The sequence below is a fragment of the Odontesthes bonariensis genome, chromosome 15 (assembly GCF_027942865.1).
Source record: "Odontesthes bonariensis isolate fOdoBon6 chromosome 15, fOdoBon6.hap1, whole genome shotgun sequence".
In the NCBI taxonomy this organism is placed as follows: domain Eukaryota; kingdom Metazoa; phylum Chordata; class Actinopteri; order Atheriniformes; family Atherinopsidae; genus Odontesthes; species Odontesthes bonariensis.
In genome coordinates, this window is record NC_134520.1 from 24,441,281 (window position 1) to 24,466,047 (window position 24,767).

At 40.4% G+C, this 24,767-nt stretch overlaps 1 protein-coding gene across 4 annotated transcripts in view; it reads right to left on the bottom strand.

The window, feature by feature from the left end:
* Nucleotides 1-24,558, bottom strand: part of mast3b (microtubule associated serine/threonine kinase 3b) — a 33,498-nt gene extending 8,940 nt beyond the window's left edge. Inside the window, exons 1-15 of one of the 4 annotated variants that reach the window (XM_075485622.1) lie at nt 24,499-24,558; nt 24,263-24,404; nt 21,669-21,758; nt 11,638-11,726; nt 10,236-10,308; nt 8,863-8,883; nt 8,439-8,517; nt 6,500-6,657; nt 5,028-5,103; nt 4,685-4,894; nt 2,864-2,965; nt 2,200-2,332; nt 1,230-1,288; nt 366-457; nt 26-234 (exon numbers count right to left, since the gene is read on the bottom strand). In XM_075485622.1, coding sequence (XP_075341737.1) covers nt 26-234; nt 366-457; nt 1,230-1,288; nt 2,200-2,332; nt 2,864-2,965; nt 4,685-4,894; nt 5,028-5,103; nt 6,500-6,657; nt 8,439-8,517; nt 8,863-8,883; nt 10,236-10,308; nt 11,638-11,726; nt 21,669-21,758; nt 24,263-24,309 — 1,438 coding nt within the window. In that variant the 5' untranslated portion in view covers nt 24,310-24,404; nt 24,499-24,558. Of the gene's footprint in view, nt 1-25; nt 235-365; nt 458-1,229; nt 1,289-2,199; nt 2,333-2,863; nt 2,966-4,684; nt 4,895-5,027; nt 5,104-6,499; nt 6,658-8,438; nt 8,518-8,862; nt 8,884-10,235; nt 10,309-11,637; nt 11,727-14,697; nt 15,125-21,668; nt 21,759-24,262 lie in introns of those variants that run through there. The other 3 variants (XM_075485623.1, XM_075485624.1, XM_075485625.1) reach the window with 3 other exon arrangements.
* Between the last annotated feature and the right edge of the window lie 209 nt (nt 24,559-24,767).

The following is a 24,767-nucleotide window of genomic DNA, read 5'->3' on the forward strand; positions in this document are numbered from 1 at the left end:
TTGCATCAGGCAGTCTACACTTTACCTTCCACATACTCCATGACCATGCAGAGGTGACGTCGTGTCTCAAAAGAGCAGAACATGGAAACGACAAAGGGGTTCTCAGCAAAAGTTAAGATGTCCCGCTCCACAAACGCCTGCTGGATCTGGTTCCGCAGCACCAGGTTTTGCCGATTGATCTTTTTCATGGCAAATCGTTGGCGGGTGTCCTGATGGCGGACAAGATACACCGCCCTGTTGGACAATAAAAACTACATTAAATTCAAAATCATTTACACTCAACTCATACTCCGGGAGTAAGAGTAGCTTTACAGTGCAATATGAGGCCATGAAAAGTGAAACAAGTTACTGACTTTACTGCTTACCCATAAGCTCCATTACTGATCAGCTTTATGGTCTGAAAATCACTCTCAAGAGGTTTCCTTCGAGTTGGAGTCAGTGTCTGTGGGACTTTATTCTAAACAGATGAAGCAGAAACATGCTTGTGGTCTTTTGTTGACAAAGGCCAAAAGAAATGCATTACAAAGAATAACACAATGACAAATTTCAGTGTTATATCTTATATTTCTCAATGTTTTTTTGCCACAGTGCATCAGGAGAGAGTACAGAGCTGAATTTACATTTATTTGTGTACTGCGTTCTGCATAAACAAACTGCTCTGAACTCAACATTAGAAATACCAGCACCTAAACAAACTTGTACCTAACATGCAGTCACAGTTTACAGAGCAACTTTTCATATCGTCACAAAAATAATGGCCTAAGTCATTTTTTTGACAAAACTGATTTTTTTGGCAAAATCATCTGCTCATGATGCTGGACACCTCTGGTAAAATTGCCTACATCCTCAGTTGAACAGATATTGTGCTTCTACCCCTGTGGTATCATGGCTTACGTCAAGAGTGTGACTTAGAATGTTTTAGTTTTTTGTATTTTCTGAAAAACTTTAAAAAAAAAAAAAAAAAATGATGTAGGTCATTATTTTAAGAGCGTGACGATATTGACTTTTATCTTAAATGAGTGTTGGTTTTCTTTAACACACTTAGCTAAAAGAACAATGGTTTAAAATATTCATGGTATCCTTCCACACTAAAATGGGTCACTGCATTTCAGGAAACCAAAACAAAACAAAAAGTCCCAATCCTCTGGAGACACATTTAGAACAAAAAAAAGTACTGAAAACAATTTAAAACAATGTCAATGTCAAGTTCATTTTAAGAGCAAATGTACCTCTACTGTAGCTTCTGGTTCCACTGACACTGAAGGACTGGCATCATACTGTACGATGTCTACAAACAGCAGGAAAAGGCAGTGTTTAATATTCCAGAAACAATATAATCTGTTGTTCCAGTTTCCCACAATCCAAACTGACGCCTCACAGATTTAGATGTTTCACAGAAAGGGAACTTCTACAAACTGATGTGCAAACTCATGCGCAATATCTACAGCATATTTCAGGGTTAACAAGAGGTTTTTTTCTGCTTTCTGGATTACACCCTTGGACAACATCAGTCTCCTGCTGGTTATGAATACATTTCTGTTAAAAGATGTGCACCTTGAAAAAAATAAAAGAATAAAAAGGACTTCGATTAGCTAACATAATTCGCTTTTACAAAATAGTTTGCACGTGCACAGTGCTGCTGGACATCAGTCATTGTAACGCTGACCTCAATAAAAGAGCCAGTTAATGCAGAAATGCACATCAAAACCTCATAAGTTCATCTACTCCACATGGAGGACAGGAGGAGAAAGGATGAACTCTCTACTCTGTGCTCTTGAATTGTTGCCGTCACAAGAAAAAAGGTGTTCATCCTAATCAAGCTAATTAGCACATTATTTGGCATATTTTTCATTCCAACGCATCCGTCTGCACATGTCACGCATCTTTATTACCTGGCACTTGCTAAATTTTAGTGTTAAGGAGTAACGGTAGTTTCCAAAGGATTATTAAAATGTAAATGCATGCAAGCATGTATCAGAACATGTTCTCCATATGGAAGACCTGTGGTGTAAGTAGAAGTCTTTGCCATGTTTAGTTCTTGTGTCAAAGAGTCAGAGTAAATTCACACTGTAAATACAAAATCTATCATTTACTTACAGAAACCCCCACATTTGAGCCGCTTTTGAAGCACCAAGGACTGTTTCCACCTCCGTGTAAATTAAGTGTGAGGCTTAGCTTGATTACTGAGATTTCCTTTACCTTCTAACAGGTCTCGGGTCAGACCCAGCTGGCTGATGATGTACCGAGGGATGTCCGTCTTGATTCCCTGGCCCACTTTGGCGTGACCCTCTGCTGCCTCAAGTAGGTGATAAAACTCCTCTGGGTCAAACTCCTGTCAACAGCATCCAAGAGTAATTAGTGTGGAGACTTTGAGGTCAGCCATAGGAAAACTTAAAGCAGGAAACGGCAAAGGCGAGTGTGTAATCGCCGTGAGTGGTGAAACTCTAACTTAGTGTGGCAGTAAAATGAATCAGTCTCTCAATCAAAAGTTTTAATTGTACTTATTTCCCAACAATAACCCCAATTCAATGACCTGAAATGATAAACTCATAGCAAGTATGATGATAATGCTACCAATGTACTGATTGTAGAAGTCAAGACGGTCAATATTTGAGAAGACAAATTTAACACTGGAGGCCTGGCGCATGTAAAACACAACACAAACACACTTTCATGCATCTTTTTCAACGGAAGCAAAAACATTTGTTGAAGCCGCTTTATGATGCGACAAGCATGCGCTTTCAACCAGAATCTCATTTCAATCCTACTTTGGAGAAAACCGACTTCTACCCCTTTTTTTTTTTTTTCAAACAAAGCAATCTCATTTTTAATTAGGAGGAGATTTTCGTCTTCCACGGCTTACCAGACATTCAAGGAGACGAGCCGGCCGAGAGATTATGATGAGGATCTTCCGCACCAGCTGGGTGATGACAGTTACCTCCTCGCTTTCAGAGCGTTCATATGCCTGGAAAACAGTGAGGGAGCAGAGGCCGAGGGGAGAGTTCAGAACTTGTTCATCATGCCACAATACGATCTGCCTGTTTTTGTATTTGAGACATAAGACAAATGAAAATTGTTTAAAAAAAAAAAAAAAAAAAAAAAAAAAAAAAAAAAAAGAATCCTCCTTCCCAATTAATTTTTCATTCAAAATAGAAAAATTGGATTTGCCAAATGATTCATCAGAGCTCAGTTATGTCAGTGGAATATAACTGATTAAAAGTTCAGAAACAGTGTGTCCCAATGACTCCACCCGTGGAAAAAACCTCCAGCAAAGCACTCAGTTTTATTGAAATGGGAAATATGAATAAAGTAAACAGAGGACAGCATCCAAAGTAAGTAAGAGCAGAAGCTGTCTGACAAAATTACTTTAGGGATGATGTCATTTTAAATTGAGAGAATTATTAGAATAATTACTGAGTGGGTCTGTGTTAGATTAGATTAGATACTGAAGAGGTGGGAGGGACACTTTGGTGTGATTAGCAATTAGAAACGGAATAAGTTAAGGGATTGGTTTTTACGGTAGGTTGGCTCTGTCACCATTGATGACATAGTACGATCTAGCACAAACCCACAGGGTGAGTAGGGTCTTTATGAGTCATCCAAGAGCTCCCTTTCAGATGACTGGAGTCCACGTGCTCTGGTAAAACAGTGGCTGCATACTGCATAGTCAACTACAAGTTCAATTCATATGCATGTTTCACCACAGTAAGCACACTATGTGGATTGTTTGGCCTAGTTTGCTATTAAGGGCAGAAAGAGGAGGAGAAGGCTGGTGTAACTCTGCTGAATCCAGATCATTACTTCCAAAATTTACTGTAATGATTTGACTTCCCTCTAATTCCCAGTGATCATCACAATCATTGCCTACTACGTTTATGTGGGTTATAGTCTAATCCTCTGATCGCGGCAGAATGTGGAAGAGTAAGAAAGAAAGTCTTGTTATTAAAAGTCACAAGGCCAGTTCCCGGCTGGGTGTCATACAAAGAAAAACACAGAATACTCACATGCTCACTTAGTGTAAAATCAGCTGGAAGAATCTGGCACTTCAACTCACTCAATTCCCACAGATCCTTTTGTTTTTATTTGTGGTAACAAGTCAAAGTTCTTCTGCTTATTCCAAACTAACAGCTTCATTTAATAGGTCAACAGAAAATGACTCCAGGTTTAACTTCTTGATAATTACTTTCTGTACAGCAGATGACACTTCCCAAGGATACAATCAGGGTTTTAAACAAACCATTTATCCTCAGATCACAAAATTAAAAAGAAATGTGACCCTATATGACCCAGGCACGGCTAAAAAGTTGCGTTTGTGGATGAACGCATTTCTTTCCCCAACAGTATGGGAACAGACTTATCAGTTCAGCTGGAGGTACAGCAAGTTGACCGTGCCTTCTGTCTGACAACATGTAGAGAAACAAGGGTGGAGGTTGCTATAGAAACCAATGTTTCAACACAGCACACATAAAACTTATGACTAAAGTGCTTCAAACCGTTATTGAGAATTTCAACAACCAGATGTATTGTGCCTTTGACTATCAGATGCCTCCCTGGTATCAGATTTCATTCATGCTCAATCAATCCCCTTTAATCACTTCAACAAATGTGAGCAACGACCTGAAGAGCTCAGCTTCAGCTCAAACATCATTCCTGCGTGATCCGTATCAGCTAGCTGTTCTCTCACCTCGTGAAGCAGCTTTTCCAGCTTCTCCTGCAGCTCAGCAAAATAGCGGGTAGTAACCAGGCCTTTCTGGGACTTGTCCAGACAGTCTCTGACCAGCTCGACCAACTGGTGCTGGATGAAGCCAAGCACTCCGTCAGCCAACGGGAGGGAGCTGTCTGGAGAGCAGTGGGTGACAATCTCAAACAAGCGCTCCTCCATCTGGGCCGTGGCCTGCAGGGAGGACACAAACACACAGTTAATACATTCCAAGGACCAGTAATTCTTCTCATTTTTGGTGTGATAAATGCCCAGTGTATGTGTGTGTGTGTGTGTATGGTTCAAATTTATTTCACGTAGTACGTACCTTTGGAAAACGTTCTCTGTACACATGGTTCATCATGACTATTTCATTATCCACGGAGACACTTGATCGCCCTGGGCTACAAGAGAAACAAAAAATAATTCATATTGATCAACACTGCTACATTCATCAATACAAAATCTAATTAATCTCTCCTCTAGTTAGGATGGAGCATGAAAGTGGTTATGTCATAGAGGCCATGAGAACCATCCAGAAGAGACCAGTTCAATTAAGTTCAGACCTAATAAACATCAACTCATTACTGTTTTTTCAGCTCAACTTCGTCACTACTTTTGACCTGCCAAAAACAGCTACGCTGCTAAAGATGCACTCAAGGAGGATTTCACCAGGAAGTTTCAGTGTTTCTCTGCAAAGCATTTAATTCTCAACAAGACGGTTCGTTTTAACCAAACAGTGTGCAACATCGATTAGTCATTCGCTGCAACACGAGTTCAATAAGAGCAACAAGACTGAAAGATCTTGCTGGATGAAGCCTCAAACAGAAAACCCATCACATGCAATCAGACTCTTTTCGGCATGAAAGACACCTCCGTTACTCTGGACAGCTGCTGCCCAACGAACACTGCCGAAGCTCACCATGGCTCTCTGCATCGGTTCCCCCTCCCCCTCCAAAACCAACCCACCCTCGACTACAGTTCGACAGCTTCATCCCTGAGGCGCTCTGTTAGCTCGCACACCCACACACTGCACACCATGGTGCCAGAACACGGAGCACTCAAGCAGCACAGAGCCGAGCCAACAGACAAAAGTTGTCAAAAATCACACAGCTCGGCAGCCTCCACCTGCCTGTGAACCAACAGGCATGCGCAATCAATCAAAAAGCCCCATAGATGCTTAAAGCTGCATTTTCTGGTTAATATGTTTTGCTCATACTGGTGCAGAAGGCATTTGGACATCTGACAGCCTGCTAATATGTAAAGGAAATCAAGGACCGCATGCACTGTTCAAAACCGCAATCGCTGTCGGGGTCATCCAAATTAATCTGGGATGTTGTCTTGCATAACCAGCATTCGTTAATCCCTTCAGAGGGATTATCGTTTTTGATCTGCATAAAATAATCACTAATTAATCTATTGATCGGCCAACAAACAATGCATTTCATGTTAAGAATGGGTAGTAAACAAAGTGATTAACTTTTCATTTTTAAATGACAGAATTCATCTGTCATCTTTAGTTTTGCTCTCGATGAGTTAAAATGCACAGCTTCAGCAATTTCACTCAATGCAAAAATGAATACCAGCATCAAGAATACCAGATAGCCCCTGTTTAAGTCCAACCTTTCAGGAGGTGTAAACAACTTAATCAAGACTGATTTACTTTTTGTTTTTTTAATCCATTAATTTTTATTCGGCACTTACCACTCAATTTTGCAAGAAGAGTTAAAAAAGAAACAATATACGGGTCAAAAAGAAAAATGGATCATTCTAATGCAACATGAGATCGGGATTATCTACCTGAGGCTCCTTGATCGAGGGCGTATGACAGATGTGGGCCGTCCATCCTCATCTGTCATACTGTCTGTGCTGCGAAAGTGCTTGAAAAGGAAGTGGAGCTCATCTTGTGTCGGCTGGTAAGGTAGCTGATGAAGACGCTCCTGGGACGAGGAGGAGGACTAAACACACAAAGATGGAGCCATTAGCCGAGAAATTTATTCAGTGTCTGTTTTCACCACATTTACGTCCTCTCGTTGATTTATCAATGATTTAGCCACAGACAACATAATCACACTTAACATACTCTCTAGCTACCTGGAATAGTTGTTATGACAACAGCCCAAAGTGTCAAATGCAAGATGTTGTTCAGATGAATTCTTAAGGGCCATAAAATAAAAACACCACCCTGTTTGTGCTAGGCCTTTAATGTCGATTTCATTAGGGTTCTGCTGGTAGATTTGATAAAGCTCTGAATATATCCATTAATCCACTAAGCCTAAGTGGTTGACTCAGGACTCATAATGCCTAGAGACAGAAACGAGCCAGAGAACCGAAGAAAAACAGAAAAACACAATGGGATGTGACACAATGAAACATTTCCCTGGTACACTACAAAGAATAATACACCAGCCTACCAACTGAGTGAGCCATGCTGAGACCAGTTTAAGCCGGACAGATTGAAAAGCCGTTAGATGGAGCAATTTGTGTTTCTCAATGTCAAAAACACAGATGTGGTGAGCCCTTTCTCTCCTTTTGTTAGGAGATGTTGTTACTTGTCAGCCCTGACTTTTTCAGAGGCATCGCTCTGTAACAAAGGGTGTAACAAACATGTTCAGTCAAGTTAGGCAAAGCCAAACAATTAAGGGCTTTTGTAACCGAAATGGTTCCTGTATTGTGACCTTGCCTTAAACCTTTTTAAATCAAGAGGCTTTCCAGTTTCTTTGCTGATGTTCTTATTAATCCAAACCTTACACTGAATGAGTTCATTTATATAAATTTCTCCATACAAAAACCTTCATACCAACATTAGGCTGTTATTTATACTCTGAAGTTTCAGTGTCACCCAGAGGCCAACATAAGCCTCAAACTAATAAAGTTCAAAGTGCTTTGAACAAATAATGAGGCACATAAATTTAATGTGTTTACGTATTCGGGATAGTAGCCAAAAGAGTTACAAACCCCCCCCCCCAACATCTGCCAATTTAGAGCGTAAACAATGAAATCCACAGAGGTTACATCCACATGTGCAGGACTAACTCTTTACAAGCTCAACAGCACACGCTGTATGCTGCAGGCAATCTGTTGAATTATGAGTTACACGTGTTGTGAGCGAGGAACAGCAAAATGTGACATCTCTTTGTAATGCCTCAGTGTAAAAGAGGGCAGTGAGGGTCTCTGAGGAGCCACACTATCCACACAATGACCTCTGGGCGTATACCCACCTCTACTGAATAAACTGCCTTACAATAGCACCACGTAGCAGATTTTCACTAGAGACTTGGCACACTTATCACGCCTCTCCATCAGAAGCTTTTCATCAAAACTGTATACTTTGACAGGTTAGCTTCCAAAATATCAGTACAGCAGTTTGAAAATAAAATTAAACACTTGAGTTTTTTTGTCACCGTTATTGTGACAAATGGGATTTTCTTTTCTCAAAAGGCTGTTTGTAAAATGTACTAAAGTATTTCAAGTTAAATGACACGTAGTATCTAATTTATGTCTTATTAACATGCGCGCACACAGACGCTGTGAATTCCTTGAAACACCGAGTTCCACAGAGTGTGAGAGTGACTCATTGAAGCAGACGAAGCAGGAAAACAATTAGCAGTTTGTCATCATTTTCTGGCCTTTATTGCATAAACGAATGTGTTACTTGGGCCGAGCGAAGCGATAAAATTGCCTCCCTGCAATACATCAAGCGTGGAGGGTTAGGGTGCCATGTTTTGGGGTGGCTTACCGAGACAGTGGAGCTTGGCGGATTGGTTCCATATCCAGATGAAGGGAGGGACGCCAGAGACCATCGTCTACCTTCAGCTCTGAGAGAAATGGATGCGTGTTATATAAGCCCCAGCAACATGAGCATTAGTTAGCATTTCTTATGAGAAATTCCTTATATAACAGATGGTGGAGGTGTCCTGTGACTAGAAGAGCATGAAATCAATGCTTTTTATTTCAAATCACATATAATAAGCTTCTCCTTCTCATCCCATGATTCACAGCAGCCATTTCTTTTGACCCAATATAATGCTTTAAAAAAAAAAAAAAAAAAAATAGAATCAAGCAACAGCCACACGGGAGGAGAAACCTTCGGTGGAAAACAAACACAAAAACACAACCTTTCCACAGCAAAAGACATGGTGCGAGAATTTTAAAGGAGCTACCTGTCAGCACGAGCCAAGTGACTGAGATCATGACGGCGACAGAGAGAAAGAGAAAAGCAGAGACAGGGTTTTAGTTGAGATTTAGGATTCTTGCGCAAGTGATCCTGTGACCTCTGGCATTCAACTGAGGGATTAGTGCTGACAACACTATCTCCCTTGCCAGTTTTCATTTGTCCAGATACAAGAAGTAGATAGCCCACCAAATTAATTTGATTATATGTTTTACATAAGAAAACCATGCATTACAAAGCGTTGCAGAGGATGGTTTGTGCTCTGCAGTCCTCTGACAGCACACGATCACCCAATCTTTAAAGTCCGTTATGCAGACATCCTGTTCGCATACAAAAAAAAAAAAAAAAAAAAAGACTTAGGCACTGAATAAAGGTTCCCTCACTTCCCTGACATTCAGAATGCTATAACTGTGAGTGAAAGAGTGACAGTAAACAGACCCGGCTTCATCACGTCAAGATAAAAATCAGGCCACTTCTGCGTAAATTAAATAATTAATAGAGGTTGATTATACCAGAACTTCTAAAATTGAAATATTTGAGGATTAAATATTTACCCATTTCCTTTAGCATGACAGGGTTTTCCCTGACGCCAGCAAAACATTTTCTCTGAGCAGATGTGTTCGGGGCGAAGCACCTAAACCTCTCATGAGTTTTTAATCACTGCTCTTGGGTTACTTTAAGGTGCGGTCTCACATGCCTGGAGGAAGATAAGCACGTTGCCGTGGGAACCGGTTTGAATGATGTGCGAGTGGGCTTTAGGGGTACCCTCTAAGTGACTGTGCCCATCCTGTTGAGGGGGAGTCAGCTGTAAGAAGACCTGGCAGAGGGAGAAAGGTGTGAACGCTCCAGGCTGAGTCAGCCTCAGTCGCCGTGCTGCTGTTTCTCCTCAGCTTCCTTCTGTCTTACAGACTGTCTGCCTCTGTTCCAGCACACACACCAAATCTCCCAGGAAACCCTGAGAACGCCATCGAGCATTATGGCCATTCTTTTTGTTTTTGGGATTAAGTTGCAAAATCAAAAGAGGCCATACGGACTCAAGAATGAAAACTGACGGCATTTTCTGACACATTTAACCGCAGTTTAACGTGTGCTGGCGACCAGCCTTCACATTGGGGTTTAAACGAGACTTTTAATTCAATTTTAGCTGTGATTGGCCAGTAAATGCACAGGTCTCGACTCAATAAATATTAGTAACTTGTAGATGTGTGATTTAAGTGGCACATTTATGTTAAAGAGCACAGTCTAATGTGCTTTGATCAAAAACAATTTCAAGCAAATCCAATATTTAAGAAGCTTTAAATGTGACATCACAAATATATCACACCAGGGGAAAAAAAGGTTTCGCAGTCGGCGCCGGCTCACCTTCGGGCAAATGGAAAGTTGAGGCAGGCACTAGTTGACACATTTCGAGGGCTGTCAAGAGGGCTGCTCGCAGCTGAAAAAGGACAGATGAAGTTGTTAGCAGAACAATTCACAACTGTAATAACAAACGTATGAAAATAGTCATGGCTGTGTTTACAGGAGGAAATTTTCCTAAAAGAATGACATCATGTCTACGCAGGAAGCCTCAATCAAGTGGGCATTACAACAGATTATCTTGGTATTATTTTTTCTTAACTTTGCACCATTCATCCGTGAACACTCTTAATTTAGGCGAAAGCCTCATCCAGCTTTGTGTTGCTATCGTCTGATCTGGGCGCACAAGGGACCGAGTTTGTTTACACGCAAGTGGTTGAGCACCCAATTAGAGCTTATTTTACTCTGTGATTAGATAATCCTTTGGATGATTGAGTTCAAAAGGGAGAACGTCTAACATGCTTCTCTTGTGAAGAGCTCTTGAGCAAAACTCTTTTCATCGAGAGCAGCTGCCTGATAGCTTTAAGGGGCATCGCTGTTTCAGAGAGCAGAAGGATGACACCAACCATTTAGAAATCTTAACTTGGTTTACGCTCTGCACATCGTGCGGATAAAGTGAAAGACATAGAAACGGATCAAGAAAGAGGTGGTCTTTTACAATCATTACAAAACAAGTGGTCAGGATCGAATCTACACTATGTTCTTGATCACTGATTTTATGTTATACAGTTATGCAGTTTATCCACTCCTGTTAAAGCTTTCATTCTGGGTTTACTTCCTATCACAATACTTAGAATATAACGTTTCATCCTGCATATAATAACCTCAATGATTATGTTTAGGTTGTGCAAATTTATACAGGTCCAGGGTTTTGTAGGAGACTGCTGCGGGTCCTCAAAACATAGCTAAATACTCATAAACGCATAAATCTGATTCTGGCTATAATGATGCAAATGAAAGTTGGATATGGTTATTGTTATTTAGTGACCATGTTGGAGGAGAATGTTACACAGCTCACTAGACACAACAAACATTCAAGTGTTTCGTATCAAACTGCAGCTGTCATGCTGCCAAGGCCTCTGCATCAACATCAAGACACCTGCAAAACTATGTGCAAGTTAGCTCATATGCTGAAACTAAACTGTTCTGAGCAGTACAGACAGGCAGAAGAGCCCCCTTACTGCAACCAAACTCTTCAACAAACAAGAACCATGTGTGCATCGATTCATACAGTTTTACAAAGCTCAAGTAATTCTATCCTTCATATCAACGCTTGAGAGATGCTGTGTAAACACGTACAATACGAGGTGTTATAGCTCATGCTTCAAAAGTCTGACGGGCGAGTGTAGCACACTGCTGGAGAACACTGCATTGTCTGAATTTGAACTTGTGTCGAAACGCATCTTACCAGTGTGGAGCGAGAGCGGGGAGAGTGGCCGGGACAGCGTGGGTGAAGGCGTGCCGACACCGAGGCTCTTCCTGTTGCTGCTGCGACAACTGGAACACAAGCGGGACATGGGAGAAGTTATCTGGCCTGCCGTCCACATCACACATCATTCATCAGCATTTCTTGTCACAATTTGTGTGAAAATGCTTTTGCATACTGAGCGACTGCAACTGCACAGTCCATGTCAAACAACTGAGCACAAAGAGAGCACATGATTTGGAATTTGAAAAAAGCAGATGGCTTTAAGGTGATCACTTCTGCAGTATCTTCCAGATGAAACCACTCTAAGTTAGTTCAAATGCACCGTATGAGATATTGACGACCTGGTTGTTGTTTTATCAACACACCAAAATATCTTTAATTCCAGCAAGTTGCAAGTAAAAATGTTTTATTTTCTTTATTCCAAAAAAATGAGAGCAACCCTCAGTTGTTACTTACAATAGCACTTAGAATAGGTGTGGGCAGTATGAAAGTAAACGTAAAGCCAGTTGAGAATAAACATGACTTAGTGCATTTGTTTAAACTGAGTGTGATCACCGTGGCTCTGACTTTATCCACCCATAATCATCCGTTTGACTCATGCAATGCTTCAGGTTGCCTCCATATTTAAGTATGAGTTTCTCCGTGCGTGTGCACGGGGTGAGTGTGTGTGTGTGTGTGTGTGTGTGTGTGTGTGTGTGTGTGTGTGTGGATAGAGAAGTGGTTTGCAGTCACAAAAGCTTTATGATAGCCTAACAGTAGATTAAAAGACAATTGACCTCTAAAGTAGTAAATCACTATCATCTATGCTCTGACTCTTGTGAAGCAGTGAATGATACAAAAAAAAACACGTCTGTTGTACGTAAACTGAGACTCGGAGTAGTGGAGTCCCACGTATGGCTGAGATTCTATACGGACAGGCAACAAGAAAAACCCACAATGCTTTTTTGATATGTTTAAGCGATAAAAAGTGAAGAATTTTCCAATATTTATGACATAGTTACTGCAATTTTGTTAGCAAACTATTATCAACTCATCTGCTTTTTACTTTGTAAAACTAAAGTGAAAAAACTTCAGTTGTACAAAGAGGACGTGTTAGTTTATATTGAAATGAAATTTATATTTCAAGCTAAATATCTAACTGATTATACTCTACAGCCACGGTTCGGTCTAAGCCATTTGATGTCAGCTTGTTTCATGATGGTGGAAGACACTACTAAATGCTAGCAGAGCAAGCAGTCCCTCTCCACGTTAAAAAAAAATCTTGCCCTAACTGGCACTTATCAATTGTCTCTGTCCCCTGAATACATCTTACTAATGTTAAAAGTCTCCACTACGCTGATGCTTGTTATAATGATGGGTTCCTCACTTGCAGGTCAGTTTGGATTAAAGCATCAGCTAAACAACTGTTTATATGTATGTAAAAGTGTAATGTTTCACATTTATTGCAGGAGTAATGTTGCTTATTTCAATTTAATTATTGTCCAGCCTTTACGGCCTACTACAGATGAGGCTTAAGATATTTTGCTTGAGGCACTGCAATCTCTTTGTCTCTGCCCACTGAGATTTAACTCAACCAGTGAGATTATTTTCGTCTTCAGAGCAGCTCTGCCTTGAGAAAAGTTATGTAACCACAACTGAAGCTGCAGGCGAATGCAGGACACAACAGCATGGCCATATCAGATGAAGGGGGAAACTGATGAGAGCCAAAAACATAAAAAGGAAACCTCCTGTCAACAGACTCAAGGCTACAGGGGGTCATGTGCGCTAACAACAACAGCAGGACCAGCTTGAACCACAGATGTCCATATCTGTAGGTGTTCTAGTTTCTGTCACATCCTTAGGACCTCTCCTGGTACAATTACTGAGGTTATTGGGTCTAGTTGTCTTAAGAGGGACCAAAGACCATTAGGCAGAACACAATTTAAGAGATCCTGGTTAGGATTACGGGTTAGGCATGGCAAGGCAAGTTTATTAATAGAGCACAATTCATACACAAGGCAATTCAAAGTGCATGGAGTGGTAATGGTTAAGAGTAGGGTTAGGCTTTCTGTACAGAATGAAAAGTCTTTGCAGCGTGTTTAAAAGACATGGCGAGGCCAACAAACCTGTAAGCGTGCACCAGCTTCGTGAGTATTTGAGCTTGTTAAATGTAAGACAAAACAAGGGATTCTTGGACTCCCTCCCAAAATGTAACGAGTATTTTTCTCCATATTATTGATGACAACAAGGTGAGGAAAATAATCTAAAGCTAATTTGCTTAAATGATTAATGATTGCTGCTCCAATTGATCAAACTTTGGAGCAGCTGGTGCATTCAGTCTTTAGGTCTTCATATTTTTTTGTGAGCAAACAAAAGTTAGTTAAAGTTTAAGTCTCTCTAATTCTGGAGGGCCTTTTCGACTCTTTTCTAAGCTCATTCATCAATACAATGTCTGCCAGATAAAGAGACAAAGCTGATGCCTGTTCACAAACCCCAGCCTACAGCAGATCCTGGGTGACATCCTGCTCTTATTCAACAATAAACATGAATTTGTTACCCTCCAAAAGTCCACCAGCAACCACCATGTTACCAGAGAGGTACAGATAGTCTTGCATTCACTTACAACAAGTCCATATTTTCATGATGCATCTGCAAAGTGCACTCGGGCTTCCTCCAGTGAAGCATACATACAGACCAGCTGTCAACTGTTGAATCCACTCAGAACAAAGAAAACAGAACACTACCTGTTGTGATTAGATCAGTTTTAGAGCAAAACTGTCTGCAAACTGTATGACCATTTCCCAGCTTCAACATTGTTCGGATAATGGTTTCCTATAAACATGCAGACCAGGGATTAACATCAAGCAGCAGTTAGCTTATGCCCGAACTGTTTTGATATCCGAACATCATAGAGTTGGAGTCTTAACAAAGACCAGGCGAAGCCAGTGCATCTATGTGACAACATTTCGACTCCGTAAAAAGACCACATATAATAATAATAATAATAATAATCTCTGGAAACTTGTTTTAACCTCCAAATGCAAACTCTTGGTAAAGTACCTCTTTGAGCGCTTCAGCAACGCTCGCGGAACAAAATGGGACTTGTTCTGGCTCGGGACCGCAGACCAGTGACTCGGATCCGACATGCTGGAGAATATTCTGGCATAACCTCGTTTGAAACTTAATGGTGAAATCAGAAAACTAAAGCTCGACTGAATAAGAAGCCCACTCCTCCTCCTCCTCCTTCGCCGCCTCCTCCTCCTCCTGGCGACCCCACCATCGTCTCCACTTCTCGGCGGCTCCTTTTGTATTCTCCCCGATCCCGTCTGCCTCGTGTAACAGTCTCAACTGCTCCAGAGCAGCAATTACATCGTAAGGTTCGCAGTTTGAGTGAAGTACTGTCTCTGGAACATCCCCTCCTTGACGGGTCGGCAGGTGTGTGTGATACGGCTCCTCGGTGCTCAAACAGCCGCTTCTTCTCTTCTCTTCTCTGGCTGCTTGTGTGACCGTGAGGAAGCTGGAGCCTGATGCTGCGTTCAGGTGCTGCTCGTTTTCTTCGCTTACGCACTTCTGCAAAAGCACTTCATCAACTACCAAACTTTTATCTGGTAAAAAAAAAAGACAATTCTTTGTTTCTCTTGTCACCCTAGGTCAGGGGTTCCCAAACTTTTCCATGCCAAGGCCCCCCCAAACAGTATTAGCTTCTGGCCGGGGACCCCCTTTGCAAACCACAGACAATGCTACAAAATATGTAAAGAAAACCATCAACTTTTAGAACGTATTTTCTTTCTTTTATTCACGGACAGTAGCTCGCTGTGTGAATGCAGCCTGACTAAATGCTCTTCTTTACGTCTGAAGAAGTCAACCGTTTTTTCGGACTCTGCCGGATGTTTTTGTATCAAGTAACGCTGAAGTTTCGAAGGTTTTAGGTTTTAGGCCCAATCCCAATTCACCCCTAATCACTCATTTGAGAGGGTCTCCAGACAGAGGACGCCATTTTTCTGTATGGCTGTAAAGCCAAACTTAATGTATGCTGCCTCATACTTTCTGATTTTAGTTGGCCAGTTCTTTCAGTCTCTTAAGTCAAAAATCTGTCCAGTTTGACTAGCTACCTACACGCTAGCTTGAGGTGCAGAGCAGCTTCAGAACAGGCGCAAATCGCCAGGTCTACGATGTTTTGACTGGCAGCCAATCAGAAAGACAAGCATGGCAAATAACATTTCGATATGATATATTATTATAAATTGTATTTTACAATACTGATTAAAAAAAATCACAATTTTTTATAATAAAGTTAAAAAAAAATTTAATTATATATTTTTTTATATTTTCATTATCTTCACTCCAATTTTCTGAGGCCCCCTTAGCGCTCCCTGGCGGCCCCCACTTTGAAAACCACTGCCCTAGGTACTAGTGTTTTTTCAGTGTCAAAACAGATGTTTAGAACCCATAAACAAAGCCTTTTTCCACATATATCTTAAAACAAAAACTTAAGGAAGGTCCAGGCAGCCGCAAAGTAAATAAATATATTTCATCAGAAATAGGATTAAGAGAATATAACTGATGATTGGAAAACCGTACTCAATGCAACGATTTACAGTAACACAAAGTAGTGAGTGATGGAAAAACTGGGATTAGCAAATGTTCAGTTATCAAAAGTTGGCGTTGCATAACTTGTTCTGGGACTTGTTCAGGCTCGGGATCGCAGACCAGTGACTCGGATCCGTTGTTTATTGGATTATCACCAAATCCACAATCCAACATTCGGTTAAAAGTTTGATTAAGAAATATTTAAAACATATAGTGATATACTGCACAACGAAAGCTTTTAATAAACCTGCAGACAGTTTAGTCATGAAGGTCAAGACTAATTCAAGACTCACTGAACAAGTAAAAAAATGTACAAATAAGCCAGAGTTAGCCTAGCTTTAGCCTTAAATGGATGTTTTGTTGTTACAATATGTTAGAAATACTGGCAATACATAGAACAAAGCCTCACTTCCTATAAACGCTCATACAAAGTCATTTATATCACACAGAGATTATAAAAACAACCGACCCATGAATAATACTTTATCTTTAGTTGTTTACTGTATGAGAATTACCCCACATGTTTTTAAAGCAGCAGAGGAAGATTATTCAGTTTTCTTTCATTGCATTTAAGGACAGTAATAGATTGAGTTAATGCACTGATTATACTAAAATTATGAGCAAAAAGACTGCTGCAAATTATAAGCTTGAAACTTCAAAACACACTGACTTCCATTATTCACTGAAAATTGTCAGTCTATAAAGAAACTCCTTTTCTAATTTACACAAGTACTATATGTGGGCTACATTAGGTTGATATGATCACACATGCTGGCTCTTAAAGCTGCAGTCTGCAAGATTTGTTGTTGTCATACGTAAAGTCCTACTTTTTGGCATTTTAAGAGTTTACATGATCTATCAGAACGCTTGAAGTTGAAAACGGTGACCTCCGTAGTCGCAAAATGCAAGAAATGCTTATTTTTTAACCGAAAAATAAAAAGTTATTCAACTTCCTGTCCCGCCCCTTCAAAACACATGAGAACTCGTGCACGTAGACGTGCACGCCAGATGCGCCTACACGACTCCTCATTCATCAACTCACCTGTCATTTGCGATCATGGAAGACACAGTAAGTAGACTAGCCCGTAATGAAGTTCAATAGTCTAGATAAATAAGCGTGGGGACGAGCCTACCTTGTATCGCGCGTGCACAAACGGTGATTGACAGGCAGCAGAGCCCAGCTCGTAAACCTGATTGGTTACCTTTTACCGGTCCGGTCTGCAATTTTGTAAACAAACCTGCTGGCTTTGGAGGGACCTAGCGGGACATATAGGGGACCTAGAGAACTCATTTTTTTTTGTATTGGGGTATTTAATGTACTACTTTCAGAATCCCCGGACAGTTCCAGGCATTATGCTTGAAAAAGAGTTGCAGACTGCAGCTTTAACAGAGTCAAAACCACTCATTAGTATAAGTACACTTTTCTGTGAGGGTACAAGGTGAATGTTTAGTTAAACAGCTATTAGCATAACCAAAATATTCAAATAAATTCCTAAAAGATGTGATGTAATCATAAAAGGATAAAATGTCAGTATCATCAATCTAACTCCAGAAAGCATAATTCATAGTAATTGATCGCATTCTGAGTACTTTGTTGCATTGTTTTTTTTATCTATTACAAGCTGTATCTTTACATTACATTACGGTCATCTTGTAACATCAAGGGACTTGCTGCAATATGGAGCCACATATGATCATTAACATGACTATAAAATCTCCACTCTGTTGTATACTATTGTTGTATATACTACCAACAGACTACAGTCAATTTAATTCTAGGCTACTTTTCCGATTTTTGTCAAATGTTTGGCCAAAGGAACGCAGAAAAACAAATGAATCCATTCATATAAACATGACAGACATGATCAAAGCAAGTGCTAAAACCAACAACTTAAGAGTTAAACTGCCCAGTAAACCTGCACACGGTTTAGACAAGATGTAAAAAGCATCACAACTGCTGTAGAAACACCCAACATTTACCTTCTTGCTCACTCTTGAGTTCACACTATAGTGACAATTTCCTACAGGTTTGAAAGCATCTTAAGATGTTGGTGGATTATACCAGGAAGAGTGAGGTTGAGGGAGGTTGCTGGCAAACTTTTAAAAAGTGGTACATTCCCCTGCATTAAAAAAAAAAAAAAAAATAAGCCATTTCTCATTGTGTTACTGGGCATTTGCTTCGGTTTAAATTCATTTCAGTGCAGGAGAAAAAGGTGTGATGGAAAGTAGCACTGTGATAAAAATGTTAAACTGAAGATCTGCAAAGTATCGAGCTTTGATAGCAACTTCAGAATAATTCAAGAAGTCAGTTGAAGGCAAAGAGGCGATGACATAGGCGCCTATATGAAAGCCAGATATTAGTCAAGTGTTATTATGTGTGTGTGTAATGTAACACTTTATTTTCAAATAGGTGTTATTTCCTCTTTCTGACAGTAAATAAAAATCCAATACCTTGTTATATGCTGATGTTTTCATAACATCATGTCTTTTACCATTTGAAATCATGTGTATATTTATGTTTTTCAAATTCAGATAATGCTAATTGTCTTGGTATTATGTATGTATGTGCATATTTTATATCTTCCAAAGCTTTTTTAGAGAGAAGCATAAACATGTTTTTTTTTTATTGTAGACTACAAATAAACTTTATTGATCTGACCATGCAAACAACAGTCTTCATCAGCTTTTTTTCCAAACATATTTTACTGCAGTTGGTGTTGTTTATTGATTCATTTGAGCATTTTATCAACACAATTCTGCATGTAAAGAAATATCCTTTTATAAAAACCTTTTCTCTTTATTAAAGGATGATAATGTGTCGGGTCAAATAGTAAAAAAAAAGAGACCTTCTGTCCTCTTTTCTGAAGCTCTTTTTTTTTCAGCCACACTTACACTAAGCTGTGATGTGGGTCTGCAGCACTGAAGCTGCAAATGTTCAATAAATACTCTGCAAAAAGAGCTTTAGATACTTTGTGTAGTGTACTATTGTCACATTGTTACATGAAGGTTGTGTCAAATTTATCATACTTAGAGATAATACAGGAAAAATACTTTATCATCAAAGCTCGTAACTGAAAAAGGAAACTCACCATCACCCACACTCACCCAATCTTAATTTAAGTTATCAACAGGGAAAGTTAAATCATTTAAATTCTTTTTGCCTCACCATGCACGGTTTTTGCCAATTCATCTGTAGTTTCTACCCTTCAGACATATGCTTTTTAAAAGTGTAAATTACAGTCTCTCTTTACCAAATATGGATCCTTCACCTAGTACCAGGTAGGTAGTTGTCGTATTTAATGTAAACAGGATTCTTCTTCTATACTGTCAAACCGAAAATGTTGCATGCTCACTGTCCCAGAATCAAAGGTTGATGTCAGGAAGCAATTTGTTTGCATCCAAATATAGAATCTGATGCAAGAGAATGAACATGTTTCTGGATGGTGAGACATGGTTGTGAGGGTGGGGTGGGAGGTGTGTAGGGGTGGGGAGTTCGGGGAGTTCGGGGATGGCCTCCATTGCGAAATGGTGTGAGGAACTAATGCATCCTGTCTGCCATACTGTGGCACGACACTGAATTGAAAAGTCAATTTCGTGTCAGAGGGGCTTCTTGCATTTGCAGTAAAAATGAGCTAATTTCTTCACAGAGCAAATGAGATTCATTATTGTACAGCGCGTACTGTGACAGCCTAACACTGCTCACACATCCAGACACATGTTGGATGCAGCCGCCTCTGTTTGCAGTGTTGCCTTCCTCAACTGCACCCAGCTCCGTTGCCAAGCAACCCACACAGGAACAACTGATAGGTCGAAACAAAAGGACATCAATATATTGGAAGAAAAGAAAAACAAAAACACAACAATTCAGACTTGTGGCACGTTTCCTTTGTTCCCAGTCATTTGTTTATTTTTTATTATGTCTCACTGTTTATAATGAGAAAACCACTTTGGTTCAATGTTAATATTGGGAAGAATTTGAATATTATCTACCGTTTGTAATCACATCAAAAGATTGAGAGAATGTGGAGACATTTCTGTTGGTATCCACAAGGGACATGGCCAAAAATCAATATGGGATGCCGGTGATCTTCCCACCCTCAGCTGCATTAAAAACAGTCATGAATCTGTCATGGAAATCATTCCATTGGCTCAGGAAGTCTTTCAGAAATCATTGTATTTGAATATAATTGACCATTTACCAGGTTAGAATCATATCATGCTACGATGATGCCATGTGTCAACATAATGGAGACAACTGTCTGTCTTTTCTGGGCCAAAGCTCATTTAAAACAGACTGAGGCAGGGAGTGGGAAACTGTTCTGTGGTCAGAAGAATCAAAATTTGGAAATCTTTTAGAAATCATGGACATCAAATTCTCAGCGCTAAAGAGTAGAGGGACCATCCAGCTTTTTGTCAGTGCTCTGTTCAAAAGAAAGGCATCTCTGATGGTATGGGTGTGTATTATTGCAAATGGAACTGGAGACTAGCACATCTATAACGGTAGCATCAATGCTGAAAGGTATATACAATACTAGACCAAATACTGCATCTGTTACAAAAGCATGACTTGGTAGGAGAAGTCCTGGTACTGGACTGGTCTGCAGTCCAGACCCTTCTCCAACTGAAAACATTTGGCACATCATGAAATATAAAATATGATAAAGAAAACCCAGGACTGTTGAGCAACTAGAATCCTATACCAGACAAGAATGGGACTACATTCCAACATGGACTAGTGACCTGTCCAGGGAGTCCCATGTCTGTCGCCCAGTGGCAGCTGGGACCCTTAATTGGATTGAGTGGGTATAGAAAATGAATGGATGGATGCCTCCAATAACTTCCCTAAGAATGAAATGAAATAGCAAAATGTCTCACTTTCAGCATTTAATATGTTTTCTATGTTTTATTGTGAATAAACTATTGGTTTGTGAGATTTGGAAACCATTGTAATTTTGCAGTCCCATCCAGGTTTACGACAAACATCAATCCTAAATGTTATTACTTTGAGTTGTAGTATCGTATGAATATGTGAGCAAATCAAATAAAAATTGTAATATTTTTGAGGCAGTGACCAGTCTTGAAACTTTTATTTAGGATTTTTTTTCCACTTTTCCAAATAGTGTGTTCTATCTTTTGTTTTCTAGTGTTACCCATAGTAACAAAGTATAGTCACATAGTATAGAAAACTTGACCTCCTCACTCCCTCTTTGGAGACATAAATCTTTTAAACTTTAATAAATATAAACAATATCCAAAAAAATCTGCTCCCTGAAGTTTTAGCAAGCAGGACAATGTATGCACGTCTTTCTCAAAATAAATAATGCTCAGGTTGAGAATAATGTGGCACAAAGAAATAAGCCCTCTCATGCTGTGGTTAACCGTGCCTGTTGGAATAGGACCAGTTAACTGTCTTGAGTCTGCGTGTGACCTGGCTGTCTTACCTCCAGGGATGAAGGGTTTGTAAGGGGCTGCAGGGGCTGCAAGGGCTGCATGGGCTCAGGAGGGTGGGGCTCTGGCAAGTGGGTGATAAACTGAAAGGCAAGACATGGTCGCATGGATTAGTGTGCTGACTCAGCAACTTGGCATCAGAGCTTTGTTCAAGGGTTAGAGGTTGGCAGCCACCACTTTCTGGCTGACATTTCCAGCTTATGGTGACAGACTCTCACCAACTGCAGCGGGATGCTGCAGTCTATCTGTTTGCATTACTGAATGCATCTGGTGAGCCGGCGTCTCTCTCAAGTCAGCAACTGCGTGTCAACACACTAGAGAGGAAATGTCATCACCTAAAATGGAATAAAAACAATCTGATGCAATCTTTCACTGTACTTGTGAGCGTCTAACACCTGACAACACACTGTATGTTATGACCTAGACACAGACTTGAGTTGTAAACAAAATATGACTAGTTTTTAAAATCTGTAAAAAGCGAGACACTCTGTACTCCTCTGCACCCAACACATATGATCTAGGAAGTGTATGATATTCAGTTCAAATCATGCACTACTTTACACTTTAATGTACCATATTTACATAAAAATATGCATACTCAGCAAACTCAGCCACCCTAAAGTCTATACTGCACTGATGCTGACCCAGCACAGAGGCTTTTTACTATTGATTTCCCTGCTCAGATGTAAGTTATGTATGTGCTTTCTGAGCTCCACAAAGCTGCTATTGTCTTGGTGCTGCAGAAGATTCTCAGTGCTAAACACAGGGCTGGCTACCACAGCACTAATGAACGTGTTGTCATAGTAATGCAGGAAGGATGGCAGGAAAAACAACTCCTCGCACAAAGACTCCTCGTTCCATAGTGTCGACTCATAATTATACAACGCATGCCAATTATATTCACTTTGACGCATATTCTCCTTCTCTGAACCAAAGTCCTCAATGATGCTTGATTGATTTCCATTCTGCATTTCCTTAATATCATTACTTCATACACACTCCCGTCTAAAGTGTAAAGTGAGTGGAAAATCTCAGACTGGTGGCATTCACACTGAATTTCTGATTTTCTTGAATGCTCAGGGAGACTCAGAGGCAACTACAACTGCAAGACGTGACTATGACTGTCTTAACTGCAAAAGTTACAATCATAATAAGCTAATTCAGAGTTGGGATCAGAATTCTTAGCTTATTCTGAAATATTTTGGTCTTACTGTTCTCACTTGCAGCATATCTGGTTTAAATTGTGATTATAAATCACAAAAAAGCTCCTAAATTTGTAAATATCCATACCCCTTCAAGGCAAATTAAATTTTGGAGAGCTGTCTGTCAGGAATCTGAAAGGTACCCTTTTTAGCAGTAAATTAATCTGAATATGAACAAAGGTGTATGCCATAATGGTCATGCTAATGGCAGAATTGCTTGGCTCTGGTGTAGTATCCATCCAGCCATCATGAAAGCCCTGAACCCCTCCCTGCTTGCTGAGCGTGAAACCTCCTCTGTATCTCTGCTCTGCGCGGGAACAGACACTACAGAGTGCCTAAAAATGAAAATGAGAGGAAAATAGCGCATGCTCAGCTGAGATGGTCCACGCAGAAGGCAGATGGATGGATCAGAGAATGAGGATGTGAGCAGGGAGCTCCTACGACTCATGGATCAGAATTTAGTGGGCATCACGTGGCCCCCTATTCACTAAAGAAAGGCAAGATTCACTCTGGAGGAAGAGTGGGCGGACATAAGACTGCAGTCTTGTCCTTTGATGGAGGCAGAAATCACAGGTCAGGAATGATAAGGAAATCACATATCTGTCCTCCTAAAGTCTAAAAACCGTTGGTCTATCAAGGTAATGTGAAGGGGAGCTTGTGATTCATGCGGGAATCATGCTGTGAGGAGAAAAACAGAGGAGGCAGCAGAGTTGAAAAACCACAAAAAAATCATGAGGACAAAATTCACATTGAGGCATCAGCTGCACCTCTCCGGCCTTTTTACAGAATTTTAAAAAATTATACATATATACAAATATATATACACACACATATAAATCTTTAGTCTTTAATCTTCAACAGAAGGAAATTATCTCAGATTGTCGAGCAGCCCTAAACTTTGAACAAAATGACTTCATCTCCCCATCTTCACGAAATGTGTAAACAGATTTCCAGTTCAAGGCTGAGAGCTGGATTTCCCCCCAGCTCAGTTTAGAAATTAATAGACAGGCAGAGATGGCCAGTATTGAACCTCGGTTTTTAGGTTATTGGTGGCACTGAAAGATTAAAGTTAATTAGAAATGCTGGCAACTGATGAGGCACCTTTAATTTCTCAAGCATGCGAACTATAACCCTGTCTATAGAGCTTGTGAGACTAAATGAAGCTGTTTGCATAAATAAGATTCCATTACTGTGACATGATGACGGATCGTTTTGAGGGTTTGAACCATAACCACTTTAAATTAAAAGGTCAGTTGACACTGGGGCAGCATCAACACAACTGAACACATACATGCTGCAATTTCCCTTTTCTTACAACTTCAGAAGACAACAGTTTCACGTGGTCACAGCTGCAGCAGAAGATGAAAACAAAAAGCAGAACTTACTCCAGAGTCAGAGAGGGGATCTTCAGTTTATCGCGTCTTGACTTCATTCTTGCTGAACACCAAGCGGGAACTTCATCTACCACAGCGCAGCGCCGCACGATCTCACAGCCGACTTCCAGCCTTTCATCGCTGCTGTGGGCGACTAAAAATATAACAGGGTATCGTTTACCAGCGGCTTCGGCGGATTCCAATTGGGTTTTCCGTGGGAAAATATACAATAAAACGAAGTAACATACAAGTGAAGCTCCTCTCCCTTGGCAGTTTTGTGCTTTTTGTTTATCGTCCGTTTGGGAAGCGCACCGGAGAGAGACTGGCACAAAACAGAGGGAGCGACGGGTCACCGCTACCCTCCATGTGACTGGTGGTAAGGGAGGGGTGAGGAAGAGAAAGGGGGAGTCTGTCGTAGGGGGGGATCATTTTCCGTGGTGGGTGACAGCAGAGGCAACGTTGGGCGAGGACGGGGGAGAAGGTGGTGAGGCCCCTTAGATAAATTTACATTCATGAT